The sequence below is a fragment of the Hemitrygon akajei genome, chromosome 7 (assembly GCF_048418815.1).
Source record: "Hemitrygon akajei chromosome 7, sHemAka1.3, whole genome shotgun sequence".
NCBI classification, from domain to species: Eukaryota; Metazoa; Chordata; class Chondrichthyes; order Myliobatiformes; family Dasyatidae; genus Hemitrygon; species Hemitrygon akajei.
In genome coordinates this window covers 73,001,356-73,019,701 of record NC_133130.1, presented here as the reverse complement: position 1 = coordinate 73,019,701, position 18,346 = coordinate 73,001,356, and the positions used below count along the sequence as shown (strand labels likewise).

The following is an 18,346-nucleotide window of genomic DNA, read 5'->3' as shown; positions in this document are numbered from 1 at the left end:
GAGCTGCCTTGTTTGCCGTGAGATCTCTTGCTCTCCACCCTATTGAAGACTTCCTTTGGTCACTCCTCCCAGTCACCTTCTTTGCAATTCTAAAATGCATTTATCATTTTAATTAGATTTCTAACTTTAGCAAATTCTGATGACTAGCCATCAATTTGAAATACAGATTTTGTTCCTCCATAGTTGCTGCTTGACTCGCTGAGGGCTTTCAGCATTTTCAGTTCCTGTTTAAACATACGAAAAGTTGCTCCAAGGCTCTCCTCACCGTGCAGGGTTACAACCAGATCAGCCATGGTCACATTCAGTAATGGAGATGGGTCAGGGGGCCAGGGGCCTTCTCCTGCTCCTGATCCAGGTGGAAGGAAGGAAATAGTTCCCGGCTAATAATGAAACAAAGGAGTGAAACTTCTTTCACAAAAGAAGTGGAATGTACATCGGGTGGGAAACAGGGCAGAAAGACTTAAGAGCAGTAAAAACATTATTTAAATAAAATAATGAGCATTCTAACATTGAAAAGGTGCTGGAAATGCTCAGCAGGTCAGGCCACATCTGTGGGAAGAGAAAAAGAGTCGGTGCTTCAGGTCTAAGGCACTTTGTCAGGATTTTGGTCTGGAAATCAAGGCAAAGCTGGAGAAGGGTGAGTGATTTCTAAATATTGCTGCTATATCTGGAGAAGAAACTGAAATGCATTTTTCTTAACATTACTAGTACCTATTGATAGGGTACAGGTAGCAGGTTGTTATGATCTGGAACTTGCTGTCAGAAAGAGTAGTTCTCAAGAAATTGGCTAGACAAGAATCAGAGGGATTGGGGCGAGGAGGACTACTACTCTTACGAAAATCTGTCAATGTCTGTGGGCTCAATGGTGTTATTCATTGCTGCAATGTCTCTGTGTAAGCATTTTGTCAGTAACTTTTAGTTATTTCAGCTCTTCCAAATTTCGATATGCCGTTGAGAAAAGCACATTGAATTTCTGCAACAGAAACAAGGCAGCCATCAGTTTCAAATAATAATTTTTAAGGCCCACCCAGTGACCTTTATCTAGGTTCGTTTGTGAGCTATTTGTTAATTTGGCTGGTGTTGAGGGAGAGAAAAGTTTTACCCTTGTGTGTGATTCACAAATAACTGACATTGTTTCCATTGAAAAATGTATTGTTCTGGTAATGTATCATTTTAAATATGTTTTGATTGGTCCACTTCATACTGTTGAAGGTCATTGGCCAAGGGAGTTTGCTAAATAATATGGGAAAGAGTGCACATCTCATGGGTAGCCTTAACGATTCAGAGCCCTCGTCCACGTTTTCTCAGTTTAGCTATTGTTTGTAAATGCTGTGTTATCCCATTTTACCAAAACAGGACTATATTCATTGCTGAGGATTTTATTTTTGTCAAAGTATACTCCAATTTTGCTGCTTAATATTTTATCCATTTAAGGTGTCAAAAGTAATCAAATGTTTAGTTAGACTATTTTTACTAACAAACCAGTCCAGAACAGAACAGAATCGAGTTAGTCTTTTTGTCTAGAGTTTGGTTAGGCAACACAAGTGCTGCAGAATTTTGAGAAGTTGCGATCCAGGTCAACTATCATCTAATTGCAGGCAGAATAGGTTTGATGGGATGAATGGCCTGGTGTTGCTCCTCTCCCTGTGTTCATCTACATTTAAATGATATTTTTAAAAACGTCCATTTTGTCAGTCAGAAATCTTTGATTTCACAATTTGTTAATTTGCGGAACTTCTCTACCATTGTTTTCAGTCTTGGGTCTTACAATTGATAAAGCAGCCAATCATCTCTCAAGGTGCAAGACCTAATGGTCAGCGATAGGCTGGGGGATTCTCTTTGCAGCTAATAATATAGGAGCTGGATATTTGCATGTAGAGTAAGTGAAAATAGAAGCAGTATTGCACCTCTTTCTCTCCTCCTGCCAATCCTTAAAGGCTGCAGGGCCCAAAGTGCGCTGAGTGGAAAATCTCAGGGTGCATAGACACAGTCTACTGATGGCAATTTTGAGATTGGGGTGGGGTGGGTCAGAGAGTTTTCTCTTTACGCTTCTCCCCCCTCCCTCCTCATTGCAATGCTTCCACTGTATGATACAGGGCAAATTGTTAAATAAATTTCCTTCCCCAACATTCAGAACTGGCTTGATTAGACAAAGGCTGGTGTGTTTGAGTAGCTGCTAGAAGCTAAGCGCCTGCTTTGTACACTTTGAGGTAAATGTAGATGGCTGAAAGATAGATGAGGGCCAGATGCAGTTGGCACATGTTCAAGCAGCTGGCGTTGTGCTGTGTTTCATTAGCTGGGAGTTAACTGTTGACCAGCAGTAAAAACCTGCTACCAAGCTTCCGATAGTGTTGTGTGAAAGCATGAAGTGTGCAACATTGTACAGTTGACTCTTTCTGTGGTAGGGCTCTTTGCATTTGAAAAGAGCTGTAGGTCAAAAACAATCTCAATTTCTCCTTTGTCTTCTCATGTCTTTATTACCCAACCCCCAACACCACTTGGCCTCAAGGAAAGAATTATCACCACACAACAATCAAACCCTGGGCTCCACTGAGGGAACAGAGTTCAAATTCCAATCCACTGAATATTTGCACTTCAAATTTACATTTTCCCTCTAAAAGAAGGGAAAAAAATTGGACAGGCATGGACGAGTGCCTAAAAATACTCAAAGAGAACACCTCACTTTAGAAGAGGCCTCTTGGGCTTCCTGTAAAGGTTTCCTTTCCCTGTTTTGGCCCCTTGCAAAAAAAATCCCTGATTTTCATCATGTTCCTCTATTAGTGATAGAACCATTTCCTTGTCTGGATGCTCTCCTCTGGAATTCCCACAATACATCTCTTTCAGTCGGTTGACCATGATAGATCCTAATATTTCCATGTGGATCAGTGTAAAGTTAATTGATTAATTAGTTTTATTATCACTGTTCAATATGATGTGAAATTTATTCTTTGGCAGCAGGGAGGGCTAGCACCTCTGGTGGCAGGCTTGTCGTGCCCCACCCGGGGGTCCCAAGTAAATGTAGCACTGCTTCGACAGACTGGCTAAACCCAGGTGGGGGGTTGCCAGGAACTTCCAACCCCAGTGAGATAGACCTGGCCCTGGCCCTGACCCTGGCCTACCACAACGTGTCAAGCCAGTTCTGGTGAACTGGGCGGACGAGATCAACTACAAGATACAATGGCCAAGAAGGCACTGCTGCCAAGCTTCATGGAGAGCGAAGGGCACGACAAGGCACAGAAGACATCATGGCTATCCCACTGCAGATGAGCAAGTTTCCAATCATGACGACTTTTCGTACCATTGGACCAAGATTTTTGAGGCCGAGCGAGTGGGACTATCCCAGTGCAACAACTTTTTCACTATAGAACTACTCCCGCACAGGTTTTTCTCTGCGCAGCTACAAATATCATTGCCGGAAATGGCGGCAACCAACACACACACAATGCACAGATGTAAAATTACTATAAATTTAAAAAGTAGTGCAACAAAAAAGGGAAATAATGGGTAGTGTTCATGGACTGTTCAGAAATCTGATGACAAAGGGGAAGAAGCTGTTTCTGAATCGTTGAGTGCGGTTCTTCAGGCTCCTGCACCTCGACCCTGATGATAGTAACAAGAAGAGGGCATGTCTCTGGTGTTGAGTTAATGGTGGATGCTGCTTTCTCGAGGCACTGCCTCCTCTTGAAGATGTCCTCAATGATGCGGCTAATAATGTAGGAGGTTGAATGTTGTCATGTAGAGTGAGTGAAATTAGAGCCAGTTGTACCAGTGATGGGGCTGGCTGAATCTACAACCCTCTAAAGGTTCTCATGATCTTGTGCATTGGGTCCGTACCAGGCTCTGATGCAGCCAGTCAGAATGCTCTCCATGGTACAGTGACAGAAATTTGTGAAAGTCTTTCATTTTTTTTACCAACAGCTATGGTATAATCTGTGAATTTAAGGATGGTGTTCAGCAATGGGCCATTCACTAGCATATAAGTGCTAAGTAAATATTAATTGTTATCACTAACAAAACAACTTGCTCATTTTGTTTGCAGTCAATTCTTCACATTTTGCTACCACCTCATTTAGTAAATGCCAGAACTATGGTAAAACTTTTTTTTAACAAGTTTCTTCAGATAGGTTTTCTCTTCTGAATAATTTCAAGCTGTACATTTCTTTGAGATCTTTCTTGACATGTTCCAACAATGAAAATTTCTAAAGTACTTGTAAACCTTTTTTTTCTTCATCTCCTCAGTGATGCTTTTCAGTTCCTCCCGCCATTTATTTAGTTAGGTAGTCTTATCTTGAGCTTCTCTTCGAAATAGTGACCACCAAAGCTCATTTCACTCATTCTCCTTTCTTAGTGGATTACTTACCAGAAAGGTAGAGCATGGGCTGGCCAGATCCTAGAAACCACATGTGACTGGAGGGTAATTACAGGCAAGTCAGTTTAACTTTGTTGGGTAAAGTGAATGGAATCAATTTCTGAAGGAACATGTAAATTTCATTTCTGAAAACTATAAGCTAATTAGAAACTCAGCATAGATTTGTTGGAGGTCATATCTAACTAATGATTGATTTTTTTTGAGTAGTAATAAAGAGGTTCATCAGAGTATTGTGCTGATGTAGACCTAAACTTCTCCCATTCCAGCCCCCCCCCCCCACGCAATTATCTATACCTTGTAACTCACAGTTTCAGTGACAGAAAGCAAAGGAGGTAGGTTTGAAGGTAACTTCCAAAACAAACTCGATGCAGCAAAGAGGTATCCCCTTACCAATGACCAACCTGTACTGGCTCTTGGAAAGAGATTTTCATTAGCCCTTCAGCCACTCCTTTCACTGGAGCACCACAAGTTCAATCCCTCGTGAGTAATCATCAGTGTCCTTGTGACAGTTCTGGTGGAATCCACTTGTGCTATCCTATTAGATACCGTATTCCAGATCGGAACTTGCTGCAATCCCTTGGGGACGCAAAAAAGAAGCTCTCCACAATTGGTCTGTCAACCAACCCTTAGTTCTTCTGCCAATTATTTAGACACCGTAACTTTTGGCTTTAGAAGTGTTATCAAACCACTTCATAACTTTGAACACTCGTTCAATCTTGAACATTCCCATCCGTTTTAACCTCCTCTGCTACATTGTTAATATTGTATCAAGTGTACTTTTAAACACAGTCACCAGTAGGTAGGACTAGTTTCTACATAAACTAGCATAAAGGGGGTGACTCATACATTGGATTTTATTCTGAGAATTTTCTGATGGTGCATGAAGGAATCTCCCTCCCATCTCCCACTCCCTCCCTCACCCACCCGCCCAACTCAAGATGTTAACTTATTAATATTATTGGAAGGAATTGGATTTTAAGTGAACATGAAAGCTTTTTATTTTGCTTATTAGGTTTTTAGTGAGATTCCTTGTGGTACTTTCTGTTGTGACACTTTAAGTACATCTTCAATAAAGATCTGTTACGTGTGTGTGTTATTTGGAAAAAAAAACTAAATAATAGATTTCCCAAAGGTATACTAGCTTTAGCAGCAGAGTACAATATTCAGCCCACCCTGGTGATTCATGAGCTGTCTACGTTTGCCCCACCTATATTGGAACCAAAAATTTAAAGAATTGAAGATTAACTTTATCATCTTACATCAATTCAAATCAGCGAGTATAGTGTGGGGGTGCAGCCTGCAAGTGTCACCACACTTCCCACACCAACGTATTAACTCTAACCCTAACCATATCTCTCTGGAATGCGGGAGGAAACCTACATGGTCGTATGGATGATGGTAGGAATTGATCGCTGATTGGTGACCGCTGGCGCAGTAAAGTAATTGCGCTAAACACTACGCTCTGTGCCACCCTAATTCCTGAAACAGATTGGTGCGAGGATTTCCTGCTGTAAAAGGCAAGCTTCTCCCTCACAACTGCTTGACAGCTGGTTTCCTTTAGCCCAAGGTTTTGTCCCCCTCTGAAATTTCAATTTTTTTTAAAAAATGTTCAGAAACTATTAAAAATTTCAAAATAATTATGAAAATCTAAAAAAACACTTTAAAGCAATTGTGTATATTAACCCAATCAATTAAAAGGAGATAAATTATCTGACAAATAAGCTCTCTTCCTTGTAGCTGTTCTTCCATGGAAATGACTCACTGATCCTCTATCTGGTCTAACTTGATCCACATTCAGCAGGTTAGTTTCACACTCCAACTGGTGGAAAATTAGCAGTGATTTAGTGTTCCGCCAGTTACTTCAATGAGCAGTTAAGCTTTAAAATGCAGTCTGCATTGCAGTAGTGAGGACCCCTCATGAACTTCCACGTGAGAGGCGCTCACTGTCTGGGTCACCCCGTTTAAAAATGTGCGGTAACATAGTAATACCAAACTGAGCAGGAAAATCCGGGCTTCAATATTTGAGGCTGGAAGGTCCTGTGGTTTGTATTTGCCTCACAAGATTAATCTGTTCCGGTGTTCTTTAATTGGCCTTTGGCTTCTCCTAACTTTTCAATTACTTTTGGACATTAGGACCAGAGAACACAGACTCAGAATAAAAGGCTGTCATTTTAAAACGGAGATAAAGAGGAATTTCTGTAGCCAGAGGGTGGTGAATCTGTGGAATTCTTTGCCACAGGCAGCTGCGGAGGCCAAGTCATTGAGTATATTTAAAGTGGAGGTTGATAGGTTCTTGATTAGTAAGGGCATCAAAGGTTGCAGGGAGAAGGCTCAGGAATGGAGCTGAGAGGGACTCAATTGGCCGAATAGTTTAGTTCTGTTACTATGTCTTACGGACATTTGATGTCAAAGGATGGCCCCCTAATGAGGTACTAATGTGCTTCAGGACTCATTTGCCTCGGGGGTTATCATTTTTGAGAGAGTCATTGGGAAATGAATCTGTACCTGTAATGAGCAAGCCTATCTGGCTCTCTCTCAGCCCAATGTTTTTCTGCTTTGAAGAAGATTTTAGCCAAGTATATGAGCGGTTGAAGCCAGGGGTTACCAAACATTTTTTTTGCCATGGAGCCCTACCATTAACCGAGGGGTCTGTGGGCCCTAGGTTGGGAACCTCTGCTTTAGACTCTGCTAATTCTCTGCTCTCCTAATGGGTCTCCCATCTTCTTCCCTCCATAAGGCAGAACTTGAATGCCATATCTGACCTCGCACTATGCTTTATTTGGGTGCCATGACTGCACACCGACAAATAGTTTGTTATCTGTTGGTGTGCCAGAGGAGGAACATTATTTCATTTAGTTTAGTATATTTACAGTCAAGTGTTAATAAACTTGAACTTGCAGATCTTGGATATTTAAAATTCAGTCCTTATGTTCACATCTGTCCACAACCATGCCATTGCCTCAACCATACAACCTTCTGTGACATCTCTGTTCCTCCAGTTCTGGCCTCTTGTTTATCCCTGATTTTCATCCCTTCAGTATCGTAGCTATCAGGACCCCATGGTTCTCTCTAATTCACATATCTCTTCCTCTTTTTACAAGGCATTTTATCACCCGCCCTGCTCTCAGCCGATGTAGCTCAGTGCCGTTTTTTTTTCACTCTCGCTCCTGAGTGCAAATTGTTGCTGTTGATCGGAGGGGATTTTCAAAGTGTCGCTTACCTGAGTTGCAAGTGGTGAACTACAGCCCAAGAGGCGGGGCAGTGAATGGCACTGACTTCACCAATACTAGCCTCATTGGCAGAAAACCAGTCTGTGCATGCTGTATCCTCTGTGACGCAGGCACCATGTTTGCCAGCCTTGAGGCTTTCATCAGCTCGACTCCACCACCTCCTCACAACTTTTCTGAGATTAACTGGAAGGTTCAACCAAAGGTCTGTTCTCTGCTTTTCAGTGGTTCATTCAGTTAAAGAACCATGGCTTGATTTCTTGTGTTAAACATTTCATTGCAATCTTGCCTTTAGAAATTAACACCTTTTTGTGTTTCTAGTACATAGTTTCAGTTATGTATACTTGCTCTTTATGTTGCTCATCAAAGGAGAGGTTTCCATTCACATAGTACCTATCACATCACAAAGGCTGCACGTTCTTTGGGAAAGTTTTTGAATGCAATAAAGTTGTAGTGAAGAAAATGACAAATTTACACATTATAAACTCTGTAACAGCGGTGTAATAATAGGCAGATATCGACCGATGATTTTTAAAATATATTCCATTAGCATTGTTGGTTGAGGGTTCATTGTTGGCTAGGTCATCTTGCTCTTCTTCAAAGCAGTTGCATGGGATGCTTTGTGTCCAGCTGAGAAAACAAACCTCTCATCCAAAACACAATGTATCATCTCACCGGAAGTAAACAATTCCAGAGGTGAACCATTCTCTCAAAACAAGGTGGAGCATCAGCTGTATCATTGTTCCAGAGCGAGGCTTCAACCCACAACCTCCAGCCCAGGCAAGAGTGACGAGCATTTGACATGGTTCTTAAGTTTTAAGTGGGACACTAGGCAGAACCCAAAAGTAGCCATTATTAGATAATTAACATCTGTATACGTGAAAGCATATCATTCAAGATTGCTTAATGTTATTTTCTGTACACAAGTATAAGGAGAACAAAATAGTTGTTACTCTGGATCTGATGCAGTGCAAGGGGGGAGAAAATAGTAATAATTTTAAAAACTCTCAATAATTAAGATAGCTTAGATGTTGACTGTATGTCCATAAAGTGACACTAGGCTGTACACAAGGTGGCTGATGGGAAATAAAATTGTGGTGGAATTCGTGGGTGGACGTGTTGATCAGCTTTGCTGATTTAGAGTCGGGATTGTCCTGGGGTGGATGCTACATCTTTTTCACCGATCAACTTCCCGCTCTTTACTTCACCTGTCCCCCTCTACCAGTTTCACTTATCACCTAGTATTTCTTCCTCCCCTCCCCCCACCTTCTTACTCTGACTTCTCATCTTTTTTTCTCCAGTCCTCATGAAGGGTCACACTCCAAAACATTGACTGTTCACTCTTTTCTATGGATGTTGCCCGGCCTGCTGAGTTACTCCAGCGTGTTGTGCGTGTTGCTTGGATCTCCAGCAATTGCAGATTTTCTCTTGTTTTACGAGTGTTGAGTTCTCTTGAAGTTGATAACTCTGTCTAGTTGACATTGAGAAAGAGATTATTTGCCTGTCACCAGGCCTTGAAGCTCTTCTACCCCTTCACTGTAGTCTGTCTCATCATTGTAGGTGATGAGCCCCACCCCTGTCGTGTCACTGGCAAACTTGACAATGTCATTACTCAGGTGTTTAGCCAAGCAGTCATGTGTGAGCAGAGACTCAGCACACAGCTCTCTCTGGAGGGCACCTTTGTTGAGGATAATGTGACTGTCTGAGGTCTTTGTTCGGAAGTCCAACAGCTAGTGGCACAGTGTCCATTAAGTCCAGAAACAGCATTCTGACATAAATATAATATATAATATGTGTGTGTGTACTGTTTTTCATTCCATAGATGCTGTCTAAACTTCTAAGCATTTCCAACACTTTCTATTTGTATAAAGCTCAGTGAAAGATGGCTTATCTGAAAAATTTCAAATATCTCTACGACAGATTTGTTAGTGCTGACGGTGGCTGTGTCTCAGTTGGTAGAAAAGCTTGCAGGTCAAAGACCGTCTAGTGCACCAAGCACAAGCTCTTGGTTGTTAAGTATTGAGGAAGCACTGCACTGTATGACGTTCCTTCTTTCAGGTGAGGTGTGTTTTTAAAAAAAACTAAACTATCACCTATCATGTGGATTTAGAAGTTCCTATAGATCAGCCTTTCTCAACTTTTTTGCCCTGGAGAAGCCCCTGAGATAGTTTTCAGTCCCTGCATACGAATTATTACTACTACAGCTCATGGTACATTAGCGTGATCAGTATGTTGTAGATATAATAATACACAAATAATTGTTGATGCTCATTTGAGCAGAGAATTAATTTTTTTTGCCAACCTTGCTTTAAAAAAACATAGTTAAGCTTAGCTTACCTTTCTTGAAATTATTTTCTTTCCCTTTAATACATTCTAAAAACTCAAAAGGCAAACATAATAAATGTTTTAAAATAACTGGCTTAAGCCAAAATGGGATTTAATTTTTCTGTGGGTAGGCTTGGTAGATTTAATTTAAATAAAGGTTATAAATTGATTTTAATTCATGCTATTCACAACATGACATTTTATTGATGTTGAATAGTAAAGTTACTAAAACCATAAGCCAAAATAATTTGAATAAAAATATAGATTAAGACACAATTTTATACAAGACTTTGAGGAGAAAAACATTTTCTTACTAAGTGACATGATCAGGCTCAAACACAGGCCTAGCATGTGAAACCTGTGCTTGTTTTTTTTTGCTACACAAATATTCAATTCTGCGTCGAACTTGAGATAAGCATACACAGATTTCACCTTCAGCTGAAATGAGATGATTTCTATCCTTGCTCCTGATGCTTGTTAACAAGAAAAAGATTGTTCACACGTGTAAGAAGTTGAAAACTGCAACAAAATGTTCATAGCTTTCCTGTGAATGGCAGGATACTCTTCTTTCACAGAAATCTAGTACTTGTCCGGGGCAGGTCAGTGATTCTCACTGGGAGGGAGAGGCTGACATCACAGCCCAAGTTGGGCAATCGAGGCACGGAAAACACACATCAGCCTACCGTCCTCCCCTCCGTGCAAACAGCATCACCAATTAACAGCGGCCTCCCCTGTTTCGCATGAAAAACTGAGAATAAACACGGTTCTACTGCACACTGCCAAGCTGGGCTGAGAGACCTCTAACCGGGGTCTACCGGGGCTGCTCGGTCACTGCCCACCACCGTGAGCACCAGCATCGTGTGTACAATGTTCAAAAAACGCTGTTTATTTTTAATCACGATGTCTCACAGAACTCCTAGTGACCTTTCACAGAAACCTGGATGAGAAACCCTGTTTGAGATCAGCTGCCTCCCCGGTGTCCTGATTAATATGTATTCTTCAAAACTATTTAAAAAAAACCTTCTGTGATAATTGTCATATTGCTGTTCATACATATTGCTGTATATAAATTGCTGTCATTTTTCCCATGACAGTGAATCTACTTTAAAAGTTATTTCCCGGTCTGGGAAATAACTTGATAAATGATAAATACTTTTCTTCTGCTGCTAATAACATAAAATTTTGAAGCTGTAGTAGATTTGGAGAAAGTTGCCTAAAACTTCAACAATGATTTGTAACATCCAATACACGACTTAATAACAATAGCTTGTATTCTTCAGCTGAAATCCATTCTGTTAAAACGCTGGGTAATTTTTTTCGGAGTGGGGTAGGGGGAGGGATTGCCAGGAAGCAGCCTGTTTTGTATCTTCCCTAATTTGTTTTTATATAATTCAAATTGGAAGTTGAAATAAAAGTGGAGAGAATCGTAAATATAGCTAACTGCCAACTGCTGAACTGAGAGTAAAACTCTTGCAGTCTTTCTCACTCAAACGCAGACTGAAATTATATTACTCACTTTAGTTTTGTTTTGTGTGTAATCTTCTTGTGTTTTCACTGCCTGGGTTGCTTAGGAAGCACAATATTTTGTTTCACCTTGACTGCATAAATTCAGCTCATTTAAAGAATTATGGTAAAATGGCTTTTAAAGTTACCAAGTCTGAAAGCCAAGGACTAATTGTACATAAGATTCTGGTTAGCCATAGAGTGAAATTAGCTTTCATTAATCTGCTGGTCTGCATGTTGCACTTTTTGTTTCTTAAGTAGCTTCAAATATTTTTTAAAAGAGGAACCTTTGAAACAGACAGGCAAACAGACATTGGACTGGGTCGTCAGCATTTTGAGAGGCTGGTGAGTTTCAGGGTGCTTTGGTGTGAGAGTTATTTCCTGTTGTTGACGAGAATCTTTATTTAAAGCTACCTAGCAAGGAGTCCGTAGGTTTCAGTTCTGTTTTTGGAATCTCCTTCCCTGCCTTTTATTTATTCCTTTCCCTTTCCTTTGAGGCCCCCTCCTCAGAAAAACACTTTGAGGTCAGCATAAGAAAGACCCCTCCCACTATCATCAGCCTCTAACTACCCACCCTTAGCTGTTAGTTAAGGCTTACTCATCAATGTCTTTCCCAGTTACAAACTAAAAACAACAATATTCCAGCCGTTGTCTATTTCCAAACCCCCTACAGAGGTGGAATACTTTAAGAGAAGCTGTCTGTAGGTGTCTGCATCCCTATTAATAGTTTGGAAAAGGGAGTGCAGAACATAGGAGGAGCTGCAAGTTCTTTTTCTCATCAGTCTACATTTCCTTTCTGCAGTGTTGTATGAAAATGGTAACTTTGGATTAATCTGGGAATTGACTGAATGCTTCTTGGAGCTAGTCACCCTTGGTGAAAATCATGTCAGCACAGACTGGATCACTTTAAACACCATTCAACATTCCTTTTGGAGCATTGCCAGGGAATTTACACCATGTTTGAATTAATTCAATTATCATAGTGCACACCCCGGCAACCTCATTATCTTCTACATTCTCAGCTAACAACTTACTCACAAATGCCATTGCTGTCTCTTTTCCTTTGCCCCCTCCCCCAACATTTCTAGAAGCATTGATCTCCTCTACCATCTGCCTCATTGCCATCTCCAGTACCTATCGTAGTTGCAGAGTCCTTGCTCCCCAATCCACAAAAGATGCCTTCCTCCTCACGGACCCCTTCTCTTCCATCACATCACCCTTCTGATCAAGAGTACAGTAAAGACCGCAGTGATGCCACTGATTGCCGCTGTCTCAGAGCTACTAAAGCCTGGGTTTGATCCAAAACCCCGAAGCCATCTGAGTGAACTTCATATACATTTTTCTTATGACTGAGTGAGCTTCCCCAAGTGCTTTTGTCCTAAAGAGGTGCTGGTGGGTGACTTGCCTCTTGTGAATAACTCCATGTAGGTGGGTGTCAGGAGAGACAGGAGGAAGGATACGGGCAAATCAGATAGGTTACAGAGATTAAGTGGGGGCATCGGTTTGCTTATCGAGTCAACATACTGCAGATTTGATGGTCCGAATGGCCTCTAACATGGTGAGGAAAATACGAGTAAAGAACTGTTCTATTCCCTATGAAGTTGGTCTTGGTCCTGATTCTGTGTTCATCTGAAATTCTCAGCAGTTGGCTCACAACTTCCGTGACTCCACTGCAGTCCCAGGCAATTTTTGCCCATTTGTTTGCACTCGGCTGAGATGTTTGGTCTCTCTATGGGATGCAGCAGGTCTGAAGAACTGAAAAAAGAACTCGCAGTTTGGAATATCTCCATGAGGGTCACATTGGAAGGAAAGAGGGCTTGAATCCAGAGCAAAGTGTTGCGTTTGGACCTTTTTTCTTGCGGGGGGAGGGGAGAGGAGTGAGTGCCCCCTAAAGGACTCTAAACATTTCAGATTTTATAAAAGATACTAGGAGGAGATAATCGCGGACATGAGAAGAAGCAAACAATTTTCTGGAGGAGCTTGGCAGATTGAGTAGTATCTGTGGGAGGAAAGAAATTTTCAACCTTTCAGGTCAAAATCCCACATTTCTTTGAATGCTCTCATTGGTGGAATTCTGCTGGCAAGAAGCATGGGTCTGAGCACAACAGAATCGGGTGTCAGGCCCTGATGGTCTACTTGGTAGGGCACTGAAAACCTGTGCCAACCAACTGCTGGGATTGTTCAAAGATATCTTCAGTCTCTCGCTGCTGCAGGAGGCTCCCACCTGCTTCTGAAGGGTGACAATCATACCGAGAAGAGCAGGGGGAGCTGCCTCAGGAATATCTACTGTGATGGAGTGCTTTGAGAGGTTGGTCATGGCCAGAATCAACTCCTACCTAAGCAAGGGCCTGGACCCGCTGCAATTTGCCTCTCGCCACAATAGGTCTACAGCGGGTGCAATCTCACTGGCTTTCCACTCGGCATTGGACGACCCGGACAATAGTAATAATAGTAATATTGATTACAGCTCTGTGTTCAATTCAATCATACTCTCAGTTCTAATCAACACCCTCCAAAACCTGGCCCTCTATACCTCTCTCTGCAACTGGATCCTTGACCTCCTTAATATGAGGAGACTCTCACCAATGACTCTTGCAAATTTCTAAGGATGTATTGTGGAGAGCATTCTAACTGATTGTATCTCATTCTGGCATGGAATGCCCAATGCACAGAATCAGAAAAAGGTAACTTTCACAACTGCATCGTGGGCACTAGCCTCCCCAGGATACCTTCAAAAGAGATGTCTTAAAAAGGTGGCATCCATCATTTTAAAAACTTCCATCACCTAGGACCTGTCTTCTTCTCATTGCTACCATCAAGGAGGAGTGAGATGAGCCTGAAGACACACTCAATATTTCAGGAACAGCTTCTTCCCCTCTGCCATCAGATTTTTGAATGGACATTGAACCCATGACATTACCTCACTATTTTTGCATTTCTTATTTGACTTAATTTTTATTTGTATACTTATTGTAATTTATAGTTTTTAAAATTATTATGTATTGCAATCTACTGCTGCTGCAAAACAACAAATTTCACTGATATCACTAGCATATGTGTGAAATTTGTTGTTATGTGGCAGCAATACATGATATTAAAAACTGTGAATTACAATAAATATATATAAAAAAGAGAATGAAGTTAAATAAGTACAGTAGTGCAAAATGAGGGGGAAAATAGTGAGGTGGTGTTCATGGGTTCATTGTTCATTCAGAAATCTGATGGCAGAGGGGAAGAAGCTGTTCCTAAACCTGTGAGTGTGTGTCTTCAGGCTCCAGTACCTCCACCTTGTCCTGGGTGATGGGGGTTCTTAATGACAGATGTGGCTGTTTTTGACACATGACCCTTTGAAGGTGCCCTGGATGCTGGGAAGGCTCGAGCCCATGCTGGAGCTGGTGGAGTTTACAACTCACTGCAGCATTTTCTGATCCCGTGCAGTGGCCCTTGCATTCTAGACAGCGACACAACTAGTTAGAATGTTCTCCACTGTACATCTGTAGAAATTTGTGAGCGTCTTTGGTGACATGCTAATTCTCCACAAACTCCTAATGAAATATAGCCACCATCATGCCTTCTTTGTAATTGCATCAATATGTTGGGCCCAGGATAGATCTTAAGAGATGTTGGCTATTAGGAACTTAAAACTGCTCACCCTTTCCACTTCTGATCCCTCATGAGGTATGTGGTCCCTTAACTTCCCCTTCCTGAAATCCTCAATCAATTTCTTGGTCTTACTGACAAGGTTGTTGCTGCGACACCACTCAACCAGCCGGTATATCTCACTCTGGTACACCCCTCTGAAATTCTGCCAACTATAGTTGGCAGTAAATTTATCCATGGCGGTTGAGCTGTGCCGAGCCATACAATCATGGGTGTAGAGCGAGCATTGGGCTAAGCACGCATCCTTGAGGTACACCGGTGTTGATTGCAAGCGAGGAGGAGATGTTATTTCCGATCCGCACAGACTGCTCTCTTGGTGAGGACGTCAAGGATCCAGTTGCAGAGGGAGGTACAGAGGCCCAGGTTTTGGAGCCTGTTGATTGAAACTGAAGGTATGATGGTGTTGAATGCTGAGCTGTATCAATAAACGGCAGGTGACCGACCGCAACAAATGGCGAGGTACTCTTCAGCAACACCTAGAGCAAGGCGGAAGAGTGATCCTGAGTCAGTTTGAGGAGCGGAGAGCACAGCGGCCAACAATTCCACGACGCCCTACACACGCAGCAACTGTGGCAGAGCCTATCATTCCAGGATCGGCCTCAGTAGCCACGCTCGACACTGCTCGACAAACCAGTGGCTACTGGTGGCGTAGTACCCATGGCCAACCGCAACTGACGGAGGCCACATACTTGGTTCAAAGGTTCATTTATTATCAAAGCATACACTTGAAATGTTTCATCTCGCTGTAGCCATGTTTTTAAGGTTCTGTCATTTCAATGTGTGTCTCTGCCCACATTTATTTTTCAGCCTTGGACAGTTTCCTACTGCCTTTTCTTCACTGCCTGGTTTTGGTGCCTTGTTCACTTGGTGGGACGCAGTGTTGCAGCGGTTTGACAGAGTACAGTACAGTATTAGCATGTGGACTCCCCTGGGACGTAAGGCACGTGGATCAAACGTGAGAGACCAGAGCCCAGTTAGCGCCCTACGCTTGATTGGCTCAGCGAGCCTGAGCAAACCCTTCTCTGCTGCGGCCGGCGTCCAGCTGCCAGCGGATTGGAAAGGGGCGGGTTTTGGTGCCGGGAAAGCTCCGTGGCTCTATTTCACGTCAGGTTTTTTTTGGTCAGTTCCTATGAAATGAGGCTGCGGTGTGAATCACTGTATATTCCTTGGGAGCTGCTTGTTATCGAGGCTTCAAACTTCTTGTGCGAAGTTGAGAGCTTTTAACCGTTTGCCTCCATGGACCTGGTGTGGTTTTGCACATGACTCGCGTGCTTAACGAGGGTTTGGTAAGGTCAGCGTTATTTTTGAACTTTGAAGGATTGTTAGGCTGAAACTTAGAGCAAGCGCGCAGAGCAGAACTGACCTTTTTGTAGTTTGTGTGTGTACTTCTCAACTAAAAATAACAAACCAGTGAAACGCTGCTGAGAGTATGGTGCGACAGACAGTTCGTTTCGCGGAGGAAGGCAATTGTCATGAATTAACTGCTTGTAAACCAACAAATCTTTAAGAACTTTAAAGTTCAGTCGTCGGTGCTTACACGCTGAAGGCTCTGAATAGAATTCAGGGCAGCGTATTTCTGGTGTTGCACAAACCCCAGGAGCGAAGGCCAAGCACTTCTCAAGTTTCACTGGTCAGCTAGAATCTCTGCTTCTCGCGCTATTTTAACCTGTATTATTTTTCTACTTGTTCTGAATTTTTTTTTAAATTGTATATTGTGTGCGTGTTAGTCATGAGTTTTCCAAGCATAGAGCAGCATTTTCCCAAAAAGAAAGTAACAGTAAGGTGTCAGAGTAAGGTTTTTTTTTTGCAATCGTGTGTGAAATCAGTTTCAGTAATTCATCTTAAAGAGGCATATCTTCAAGGGAATTATTCTTTGCTCATTTGCAAGCTGCAATTTAGCATCAATCCTAAGATTTATTCTTTTCTCTCTCACTTTAGCTTTGAAGAGAGTTCTTTTTGAAACTGTACATGCTTTCAGAATAGTGCGCTCAGCAATGGTCTTGATTACGGACCAATTTTTTAACATAAAGGGTCTGGGGTAGGGTCTCCTCATGGAGAGGTAAAAGAGATTTCCTGACTGAGTGTGACCTGTAACAGAATGACCTTTGTTACTTTTATCTGACTTTCAATGGCCTCTTGGTGATTTTTACACTTGCAGGAACCTTCTCCCAAATTTTATACTCAGTGCATCAGTGCAAACTTCTTTGCAGGGGTTGTGTGTAATTGTAATAAATATTAAGTGTATTTATAATTGTTGGTAATGTTAGTGACATATGACCATAAGACATAAGAGCAGAACTAGGCCATTCAACCCTCTGGCAACACGAGTGAATCTGCAGATGCTGGAAATAAATAAAAAAACACAAAATGCTGGCAGAACTCAGCAGGCCAGACAGCATCTATGGGAGGAGGTAGTGACGACGTTTCGGGCCGAAACCCTTCATCAGGAGTGAAGCAACATGGGATGGTGGGGGTGGGGGGGGGGGATAAAGTAGAGAGCTGGGAAGTGATTGGCTGGAGGGAAATGGGCTGGGGGAAGGTGGAGAGTTATGGGAAATAAAAGAGAGAGAAAGGTAGGGCTAGGGGGAGATTATAGTGAGGGGGGAAAAAGAGAGAGAAAGAGAACCAGACTAAAATTATAGATGGGGATGGGGGTAAGGGTGGGGGGCAGGGGTATCAACGGAGGTCAGTGAGTTGGATGTTCATGCCGGCAGGAAGGAGGCTACCTAGGCGGGAGATAAGGTATTGCTCCAGCAACCTGCGTGTGGCCTCATCTTGACGGTAGAGGAGGCCGTGGACAGACATGTTGGAGTGGGAGTGGTCTATGGAATTGAAGTGTGTGGCCACAGAGAGATCCCGCCACTGCTGGAGGACCGAGTGCGGTGTTCGGCGAAACGGTCTCCGAGTCTGCGGTGGGTCTCCCCAAAGTATAAATGGCCACATCGGGAGCACTGGATACAGTATATCACCCCAGTTGACTCACAGGTGAAGTGGTGTCTCACCTGAAAGGACTGTCTGGGGCCTGGGATGGTGGTGAGGGAAGAAGTGTGGGGGCAGGTGTAGCACTTCTTCTGTTTGCAGGGATAAGTGCTCGGAGGGAGGTCCGTTGGGAGGGATGGGGGGGGGGGAATGAATGGACAAGGGAGTCGCATAGGGAGCGATCCCTGCGAAAAGCCGAGAATGAGGGGGGGAGGGGAAGATGTGTCTGGTGGTGGGATCCCGTGGGAGGTGGCAGACGTTATGGAGGATTATACGTTGGATC

General features: G+C 42.6%; 1 protein-coding gene across 5 annotated transcripts in view; it reads left to right on the top strand.

The window, feature by feature from the left end:
- Positions 1-18,346, top strand: part of sertad2b (SERTA domain containing 2b) — an 83,642-nt gene that overhangs the window by 19,012 nt on the left and 46,284 nt on the right. For 2 of the 5 annotated variants that reach the window (XM_073051230.1, XM_073051229.1), the window contains exon 1: positions 16,202-16,370. The exons of 2 other annotated variants lie outside the window; for them this stretch is intronic. Coding sequence is in view for 1 of the 3 variants with exons in the window: in XM_073051225.1 (XP_072907326.1) it covers positions 16,344-16,375 (32 nt within the window). In the remaining 2 variants the exon portion in view is untranslated. Of the gene's footprint in view, positions 1-16,189; positions 16,376-18,346 lie in introns of those variants that run through there. One more of the 5 variants, XM_073051225.1, reaches the window with a different exon arrangement.